The 10,584-nt window shown below is 46.0% G+C and overlaps 1 protein-coding gene across 1 annotated transcript; it reads right to left on the bottom strand.

Annotated features, from left to right (window-relative positions):
* Positions 1-304: 304 nt before the first annotated feature.
* LOC135975077 (olfactory receptor 10A7-like) lies at positions 305-2,688 on the bottom strand. Its single transcript, XM_065565118.1, has 2 exons — positions 2,391-2,688; positions 305-954 (listed from the first exon to the last, which is right to left on the bottom strand). Exons 1-2 carry the CDS (start codon positions 2,686-2,688, stop codon positions 305-307), a joined length of 948 nt encoding a protein of 315 aa, XP_065421190.1.
* Between the last annotated feature and the right edge of the window lie 7,896 nt (positions 2,689-10,584).

The raw sequence follows: 10,584 nt of genomic DNA, 5'->3' as shown, positions 1-10,584 counted from the left end.
TTAATCCTGGATAGGCCTCATTAGTCACCGGCGGGTCCACCATCAATAACCGGCTATCATTTTATAGGAAAACAATCATCCTCAAAGTCCCAGGGATTGATGACGACTGTGTATGGAATTTCCTAACTCAAAACATGTATTATAAAATAAAGATCCTGGCATTGACTGATCTTACCATTTCAAATCATTGCAGGTCCTGAAATATGGCAGTAGCACATTCCCAAAGACCTAGCCAGCACTAGGGACCACACAGGATCTATCTCAATAAAACAATGAATCAGCTGTGCATCTCACCATTTTCGCTTTATACAGAAAGAAAAAACCCATGTGATTGCTGATTTCTTGTAAAATCTAGACATTTACTGACCATTTTTCCTATAGTCTCCTTCACCTCTGTGTTTCTCAGGCTGTATATGAAGGGATTGGCCATAGGAGTCAGAACTGTGTAGAAGACAGAGAACACTTTGTTCAGGGCTCTCAGTGTGTTGGTTTTTGGTAGCATGTAGAGAATCATTATGGTCCCATAGAAAATTGTCACCACAATGAGGTGAGAGGAGCAAGTGGAAAAGGCCTTCTGTCTCCCGGTGGTGGAAGGAATTCTCAAGATGGTGATGACGATACATACATAGGATGCCACGGTTAATACAAATGGGGGCAGAGTGAATATAGCAGCCAGGAAGATAATGACAAGATCTATCTGGTTGGTGTCACTACAGTAAAGGTTAAATATTTCTGTGGATTCACAGTAGAAATGATCAATTTCATTGGGGCCACAGAAAATTAATTGTAACATAAGAACTATTACAATGGTTATGGCCAGAAATCCATTTATCCAAGACCCTGCTGCTAGCTGCAGGCAGAACCTGCCATTCATGAGGACTGCATAATGCAGCGGTTTACATATGGCCAAGAACCGATCATAAGACATCACCGCTAGCAGATAGCATTCTGCACCTGCAAAGAAACCAATTGTGACGTTGTGCAGTCTATATGGTTTTATAAAAATATAAGTGAATATAATGTAACTGGGATATGCTTCATGCAAAAGGTCTCTTGTAAGGTATCATTACAAAGCTCATAATCTACTGAGTGTGATCATCCTATTTGTAGAAATGTACCACTCTTGTATCTAAAACTAGAAATATAAAACATAACTCTGAGGGCCTATTGTAATTATGTAAAGTGTGGGCCATTAAGGATGGTTTGGAATCTTGATGACTCCCATTGTCTGCAGATGGCTGTATTTACCTGTGAGTCTTCCTGTATATGTGTGTGCTGGCAAGTGAGTAATGAAGTCTTGCAGTGACATGTGATCATGTCACCTGAACTGGAATCCATCTTTAACCTGGTGTTTTTCCAGTGAGGGGGGTGGAAACCCAGAGGGACAAAGGGTTCCCACCTTATACAAAAGATATATAAAGGGGTGGAAGAGAACAAGAAGAGAGAGGAGCCATCATGAAGAATCCCCTAGCTATCACCTGAGTTGCAACAAGAGCTGTACCAGGGGAAAGAATTGTGCCCAGGCCTGGAAGATGTCCAGTCTGAGAAAAACTTACTGAAACATCTCTGAGGGTGAGATTATCTGTATTTAGTTTGATTAGACATAGATTTGCACATTTTATTTTATTTTGCTTGGTGACTTACTTTGTTCTGTCTGTTACTGCTTGGAACCACTTAAATCCTACTGTCTGTATTTAATAAAATCACTTTTTATTTAGTAATTTACTCAGAGTATGTATTAATACCTGGGGGAGCAAACAACTGTGCATATCTCTCTATCAGCGTTAAAGAGGGCGAACAATTTATGAGTTTGCCCTGCATAAGCTTTATGCAGGGTAAAACGGATTTATCTGGGTTTAGACCCCATTGGGATTTGGGCATCTGAGTGCTAAAGACAAGCACACTTCTATGAGCTGTTTTCAGGTAAACTTGCAGCTTTGGGGCAAGTGATTCAGACCCTGGGTCTGTGTCTGGAGCCAGACGGGAGTGCCTGGCTCAGCAAGACAGGGTGCTGGAGTCCTGAGCTGGCAGGGAAAACAGAAGCAGGGGTAGTCTTTGAACATCGGGTGGCAGCTCCCAAGGGAGTTTCTGTGAAACAACCCGTCACAGTAGCGTAGTCAGCAGGATTCCAAACCATCCTTAATGGCCCACACTTTACATAATTACAATAGGCCCTCAGAGTTATGTTTTATATTTCTAGTTTTAGTTACAAGAGTGGTACATTTCTACAAATAGGATGATCACACTCAGTAGATTATGAGCTTTGTAATGATACCTTACAAGAGACCTTTTGCATGAAGTATATCCCAGTTACATTATATTCACTTATATTTTTATAAAACCATATAGACTGCACAACGTCACACCAATAAAATAATATTGTGTCATACAATCACTGATGGAAATGGTCTTGTCCCCAGTCAGGAGACTGGCCAGAACTCTGGGCAGGATGGTTGAGGTGTAGCAGGTCTCCAAACAGGACAAGTTCCACAGGAAGAAGTACATGGGGGTGTGAAGGTTTCGATCAGTGATAGCTAGCACAATGATTAGGATGTTCCCAGACACAGTCACAATGTAGATTAGTAGAAACAGTAGGAAGAGGAAGATTTCCAGCTCAGGGAGATCCCCGAATCCTAGGAGGATGAATTCTGTGATGGACGTTTGATTTCCCCAATCTGTGTTTGCCATGGGGTGTATCTAGGAAGAATAAAAATCATAGAAGAGAAAAAATACCAATATTTGGTTTTGTAATCTCAACTCTTCTCATGACAAAATCGTCCAAATGTGAGCTAATATTACTGAGAATAACCTGATATTTTTGTATAATCCATAACAATCAACCTACACATCTAGTCTTGGAGGCCAGGCTACAGGATCTAATGGTTCTTTGTGGCCTTCCAATCTATAAATGTTCCTCTAGAGTATTTTTAAAAATTGCACATTCCAGAATATCAAAAATTCCCAACAGATATCATCACATATACCACCTGTAGGAAATATTAATGTGTTGAAAACCCTTTTCATTATGTAACCTAATGAGGAGGTATTTAAACTAGGTTCATCGGGGGAAGGAGACCAAAGCCCTGAGGTAAGTGGGGAAGTGGGATACCAGGAGGAAGCATGAGCAGGAGACCTCAAGAGGGGAGGACTCCTGCCTCATACTGAGAAAGCAGGACAACCAACGAGTTATCTTAAGTGCCTATACACAAATGCAAGAAGCCTGGGAAACAAGCAGGGAGAACTGGAAGTCCTGTCATAGTCACGGAATTATGATGTGATTGGAATAACAGACACTTGGTGCGATAACTCACATGACTGGAGTACTGTCATGGATGGATATAAACTGTTCAGGAAGGACAGGCAGAGCAGAAAAAGTGGGGGAGTTGCATTGTATGTAAGAGAGCAGTAATGACTGCTCAGAGCTCCAGTATGAAACTGCAGAAAAACCTGAGAGTCTCTGGATTAAGTTTAGAAGTGTGAGCAACAAGGGTGAGGTCGTGGTGGGAGTCTGCTATAGACCACCAGACCAGGGGATGAGGTGGACGAGGCTTTCTTCAGGCAACTAACAGAAGTTACTAGATCACAGGGCCTGGTTCTCATGGGGGACTTCAATCACCCCGATATCTGCTGGGAGAGCAATACAGTGGTGCACAGACAATCCAGGAAGTTTTTTTAAAGTGTAGGGGACAATTTCCTGGTGCAAGTGCTGGAGGAACCAACTAGGAGCAGAACTCTTCTTGATCTGCTGCTCACAAACTGGGAAGAATTAGTAGGGGAAGCAATAGTGGATGGGAACCTGGGAGGCAGTGATCATGAGATGGTCGAGTTCAGGATCCTGGCACAAGGAAGAAAGGAGAGCAGCAGAATACGGACCCTGGACTTCAGAAAAGCATACTTTGACTCCCTCAGGGAACTAATGATCCCCTGGGAGAATAACATGAGGGGGAAAGGTTTCAGAGTCCAGGAGAGCTGGCTGTATTTTAAAGAATCCTTATTGAGGTTGCAGGAACAAACCATCCCAATGTGTAGAAAGAATAGTAAATATGGCAGGCGACCAGCTTGGCTTAACAATGAAATCCTTGCTGATCTTAAACACTAAAAAGAAGCTTACAAGAAGTGGAAGCTTGGAGGGAGGAGTATAAAAATATTGCTCAGGCATGCAGGAGTGAAATCAGGAAGGCCAAATCACACTTGGAGTTGCAGCTAGCAAGAGATGTTAAGAGGAACAGGAAGGGTTTCTTCAGATATGTTAGCAACAAGAAGAAAGTCAAGGAAAGTGTGGGCCCCTTACTGAAGGAGGGAGGCAACCTAGTGACAGAGGATGTGGAAAAAGCTAAGTACTCAATGCTTTTTTTGCCTCTGTCTTCACGAACAAGGTCAGCTCCCAGACTACTGCACTGGGCAGCACAGTATGAGGAGGAGGTGACCAGCCCTCTGTGGAGAAAGAAGTGGAGAAAGAAGTGGTTCGGGACTATTTAGAAAAGCTGGACGAGCACAAGTCCATGGGGCTGGATGCGCTGCATCCGAAGGTGGTAAAGGAGTTGGCGGATGTGATTGCAGAGCCATTAGTCAATATTTTTGAAAACTCATGGTGATCGGGGGAGGTCCCGGATGACTGGAAAAAGGCTAATGTAGTGCCCATCTTTAAAAAAGGGAAGGAGGAGGATCCGGGGAACTACAGGCCAGTCAGCCTCACCTCAGTCCCTGGAAAAATCATGGAGCAGGTCCTCAAGGAATCAATTATGAAACACTTCGAGGAGAGGAAAGTGATCAGGAACAATCAGCATGGATTCACAAAGGGCAAGTCATGCCTGACTAACCTAATTGCCTTCTATGAGGAGATAACTGGCTCTGTGGATGAGGGGAAATTCCTTATGTTATTCCTTTAGCAAAGCTTTTGATATGGTCTCCCAAAGTATTCTTGCCAGCAAGTTAAAGAAGTATGGGCTGGATGAATGGACTATAAGGTGGATAGAAAGCTGGCTAGATTGTTGGGCTCAACGGGTACTGATCAATGTCTCCATGTCTAGTTGGCAGCCGGTATCAAGCAGAGTGCCCCAAGGGTCGGTCCTGGGGCCGGATTTGTTCAATATCTACATTAATGATCTGGAGGATGGCATGGACTGCAACCTCAGCAAGTTTGCAGGTGACACTAAACTGGGAGGAGTGGTAGATACACTGGAGGGTAGGGATAGGATACAGAGGGACCTAAACAAATTAGAGGATTGGGCCAAAAGAAATCTGATGAGGTTTAACAAGGACAAGTGCAGAGTCCTGTACTTAGGATAGAAGAATCCCATGCACTGCTACAGACTAGGGACCGAATGGCTAGGCAGCAGTTCTACAGAAAAGGACCTAGGGGTTACAGTGGACAAGAAGCTGGATATGAGTGAACAGTGTGCACTTGTTGCCAAGAAGGCTAACGGCATTTTGGGCAGTATTAGCATTGCCAGCAGATCGAGGAATGTGATCATTCCCCTCTATTCGGCATTGGTGAGGCCTCACCTGGAGTACTGTGTCCAGTTTTGGGCCCCACACTACAAGAAGGATGTGGAAAAATTGGAACGAGTCCAGCAGAGGGCAACAAAAATTATTAGGGGGCTGGAGCACATGACTTATAAGGAGAGGCTGAGGGAACTGGGATTGTTAATCTGCAGAAGAGAAGAATGAGGGGGGATTTGATAGCTGCTTTCAACTTCCTGAAAGGGGATTCCAAAGAGGATGGATCTAGATTGTTCTCAGTGGTAGCAGATGACAGAACAAGGAGTAATGGTCTCAAGTTGCAGTGTGGGAGGTCTAGGTTGGCTATTAGGAAAATCTTTTTCACTAGGAGGGTGGTGAAGCACTAGAATGGGTTACCTAGGGAGGTGGTGGAATCTCCTTCCTTAGAGGTTTTTAAGGTCAGACTTGACAAAGCCCTGGCTGAGATGATTTAGTTGGGGATAGGTCCTGTTTTTAGCAGGGATTGGACTAGATGACCTCCTGAGGTCCCTTCCAACCCTGATATTCTATGATCTATGATTCTAAGTTGTGGAAGCTGGAAAGGTTATTAAAATTGTGCTGGGTATTCACTGTCAGTAACATGAAGACTTAGACTATGTAAATTAAGTCTTTCATAGCACTCTAAAAGAGTTACGTATCCAAATAATTTTGATGGGTTGGCTCCTAAATCCATTAAGGCAATTTTAAATTTCAAACTATATTGCTAAGAAAGTTAATAACTTTTATTTCACGGCGACTTAGGAAGGCTTCTTCAAAAAACAAGTGTGATTGATTGGTCCACAGAAATGTAACCAGCAGAGGGAAAGAGGGTTAAAACAATAATATTGCATAATAAGCATAATGTCTTACCTAAAAATAATCTTTCATTGTGTGCAGTGTAGTAGAAGCCATGTGGGTCCCAGGATATTGGAGAGACAAAGTGGGTGAGGTGATATATTTTATTGGACCAGCTCCTGTTGGTGAGAGAGACCAGCTTTTGAGCCACACAGAGGCCTATTACCTCATCGACCTTGTCTCTGTAATCACCCTTCATTGCCAGTTTATGCAGGTTCCACTTAACCCTGGCACCCCCCCCCCCCCCAAGTCCAGTCAGATGGGTTTTCCCCACAGCCTTGATCTTTCGGACAGTCTGACACCCCAGTTAGAATCTCTTCCCTTTTATTCATAGATTCCAAGGCCAGAAAGGCCCATGTTATCATCCAGTCTGAACCTCTGTGTAACACAGAACATGAGACTTGCCTGAATTAATTCCTGTTTGAACTACAGCACACCCTTTGGGAAAAAACATCCAACCTTGATTTAAAAATTGCCAGGGATGGAGAATCCATCACAACCCTTTGGTAAATTGTTCCAATGATTAATTACCTTCATTGGTAAATATGTGTGTCTCATTTTCAGACTCTGACTGGGTTCATGCATTTCTCCAGAGGAAGTCAGAGGGACTTTCCTCATATTGGTTTCCTGGAATTTTCCCTTTGAGCAACATGCCATAGTGTTCTGTCTATTGCTATTGTTTTAGAGTTTTTACCCTTAGCTACGTTTTAGCAATCACAGAAGGAGAAGTTTCAATTGCTAATGCTTTACTGCTAAAGCACTTTGATATCCCTGTTTGGAAGCTGATATATAAATGCAAAGTAACAGCAGTTTGGGAGTGGATGCTTACCTCTATCCACAGGACAGCTCAAGCTTGAGTTGATGAACTCCTGTTTTTCAGTGTTTGGGGGACAGGACTCAGGTTCCACTGAGGTTCTTGTCTTTCATCATTCTACAGAAACTGGATCTTCTCAGTAAAGAGACCTGCATCTACCGCTGCTATCTTCATGCTTTTTACTATGGTCCCACACCCATTCTCCCACTTGGTTAATTTTGTTTCTCCAAAGCTTTGGGGCTAACAATGCCCAATGGGACTTGTATAATAGAACTTGCAGACAATGTTCTTTGTATAATTGCATCTATGTCTACACTACGGGATTAATCCGAATTTAGATAATTCGGATTTGAGAAACAGGTTGTATAAAGTCGAAATGAGTGCGGCCACACTAGCACAGTAATTCGGTGGTGTGCGTCCAAGTACCGGGGCTAGCGTCGATTTCTGCACCGTTGCACTGTGGGTAGCAATTCCATAGCTATCCCATAGTTCCCGCAGTCTCCCGCGCCCATTGGGATTGTGGGTTAAGATCCCAGTGCCTGATGGGACAAAAAACATCGTCGCAGGTGGTTCTGGGTACAGCCTCACTTCCTCCCTCCCTCCCTCCCTGCATGAAAGCAACGGACGGCAGACAACCATTTTCGCGCCTTTTTTCCTGGGTGGGTGAACACTGCAGACTCCATACCACGGCAAGCATGGAGCCCGCTGAGGTCAAGACAGCACTCATGAATATTGTAAACACCTCGCGCGTTCTCGTGGAGTTTATGCTCAGCCAGGACCAGAAAAACGAGGAGAGGAGGCAGCGGCGGCGGCAGCGCAGCGACAAGCATGATGAGGACATGGACACGGACACGGACACAGAATTCAGTGAAACCACAGGCCCCGGTGCTTTGGAGATCATGTTGTTAATGGGGCAGATTCTATCCATGGAACGCCGATTCTGGGCAAGGGAAACAAGCACAGACTGGTGGGACCGCATAGTGTTGCAGGTCTGGGACGATTCCCAGTGGCTGCGGAACTTTCGCATGCGTAAGGGCACTTTCATGGAACTTTGTGACTTGCTGTCCCCTGCCCTGAAACGCCAGAATACCAAGATGAGAGCAGCCCTCACAGTTGAGAAGCGCGTGGCGATAGCCCTGTGGAAGCTTGCAACGCCAGACAGCTACCGGTCAGTCGGGAATCAATTTGGAGTGGGCAAATCTACTGTGGGGGCTGCTGTGATGCAAGTAGCCAAAGCAATCACTCAGGTGCTGCTACGAAAGTTAGTGACTCTGGGAAATGTGCAGGCTATAGTGGATGGTTTTGCTGCAATGGGATTCCCTAACTGTGGTGGGGCAATAGACGGAACCCATATCCCTATCTTGGCACCGGAGCACCAAGCCACCGAGTACATAAACCGCAAGGGGTACTTTTCAATGGTGCTGCAAGCACTTGTGGATCACAAGGGACGTTTCACCAACATCAACGCGGGCTGGGCGGGAAGGGTTCATGACGCTCGCGTCTTCAGGAACACTACTCTGTTTAAAGGGCTGCAGCAAGGGACTTACTTTCTGGACCAGAAAATAACTGTTGGGGATGTTGAAATGCCCATAGTTATTCTTGGGGACCCAGCCTACCCCTTAATGCCATGGCTTATGAAGCCATACACAGGCAGCCTGGACAGGAGTCAGGAGCTGTTTAACTACAGGCTAAGCAAGTGCAGAATGGTGGTAGAATGTGCATTTGGCCGTTTAAAAGGTCGCTGGCGTTCATTATTGACTCGCTCTGACCTCAGCCAAAGAAATCTCCCCATTGTTATTTCTGCTTGCTGTGTGCTCCACAATCTCTGTGAAAGTAAGGGGGAGACCTTTATGGCGGGGTGGGAGGCTGAGGCAAATCGCCTGGCTGCTGATTACGCGCAGCCAGACACCAGGGCGATTAGAAGATCACACCATGAAGCACTGTGCATCAGAGAAGCTTTGAAAACCAGTTTCATGGCTGGCCAGGCTACCGTGTGAAATATCTGTTTGTTTCTCCTTCATGAAAACCCTCCCCCTTTACTGACTGATTTTCTGTAAGGAACCCACCCTGCCCCTTCCCCCAGCTTTCTTTCAAACCAAATAAAGTCACTATCATTTAAAAATCATTTATTCTTTATTAATAGATTAGAAAAAGAGGGAGGGAACCCGGGTGGTATTTGGGAGGAGGATTGCTGGGAAGGAAAAAGCCACAAAGAAAAGGTTAAAAAAATGACAGCCTTTTGCTTGGGCTGTCTACTGGGGTGGAATGGGAAGGTGTACGGAGCCTCCCCCCCCGCGTTCTTACACGTCTGGGTGAGGAGGATACGGAACATGGGGAGGGGGGAGGGTGGAACAGGGGCTGAAGCGGCAGTCTGTTTTCCAGCAGCCGTTCCTGAACCTCCACCAGACGCCGGAGCAGCCCCAGCGTTGCATCCTTCATCCTCTGGTCTTCCTGCCGCCATCTCTCATTTCGATCGTCTCTCCTCTCCTCACGTTGGTCCCTCCTCTCCTCACGTTGGTCCCTCCTGTCCTCACGTTCACTGACTTCTTTCCTATACTTTGAAACTGTTTCCTTCCACTCATTCAGATGAGCTCTGTCACTCCTGCTGGATTGCATAATTTCAGAAAACATCTCGTCTCGCGTCTTCTTCTTACGACGCCTTATCTGTGATAACCTTCGGGATGGAGGAGGGAGGCTTGAGGAATTTGCAGCTGCTGTAGGGAGGGGAAAAAAGAGAGAATTGTTTTAAAAGCTACATTTTGCAGAACAATGCTTATACTCTTTCACGGTGACCAACACTGTTCACATTACATAGCACATGTGATTTCTGTGCAAGGTCGCATTTTGCCTCTTAATGCTGAGTGTCTGTGGCTTTGCTGCTAGAGATCACAGGTCTGGGCAACAGAATTCGGCTTGCATGCGGCCATGGTAAGCTTCTGCGCCGTCCTTTCCCACATACCAAGCATAGCTTGTAGAGTGCTGCAGAAGCCTGGCCAATCTCAGCCAGTTGGGGTGGGGGGGCAGTGTGGTGGGGCTTGTCTGGGCCCCTTCAGGCAAGTAGAGTGCTGCGGTTTTTCTGTTAACATTCAGCAGCACCAGAAAACAGACTAACCCCCCCCCCCTCTCGCCATGAATTCTCTGGGATGATCGCTGTACCCCTCCCCCCCACCGCGTGGCTGGTATCAGGGAAGATCCCTGCAGGCACCAAACTACCCCCCCCCGCCGCCGCCCCCCCCCCTCACCATGAATTCTCTGGGATGATCACGGTACCCTCCCCCCACCGCGTGGCTGGTATCAGGGAAGATCCCTGCAGGCACCAAACTACCCCCCCCCGCCGCTGGCCCCCCCCTCGCCATGAATTCTCTGGGATGATCACGGTACCCTCCCCCCACCGTGTGGCTGGTAACAGGGAAGATCCCTGCTAGCCAAACGCG

The sequence above is a fragment of the Chrysemys picta genome, chromosome 13, assembly GCF_011386835.1.
Source record: "Chrysemys picta bellii isolate R12L10 chromosome 13, ASM1138683v2, whole genome shotgun sequence".
In the NCBI taxonomy this organism is placed as follows: Eukaryota; Metazoa; Chordata; order Testudines; family Emydidae; genus Chrysemys; species Chrysemys picta.
This window is presented reverse-complemented; position numbering and strand designations above follow the sequence as displayed.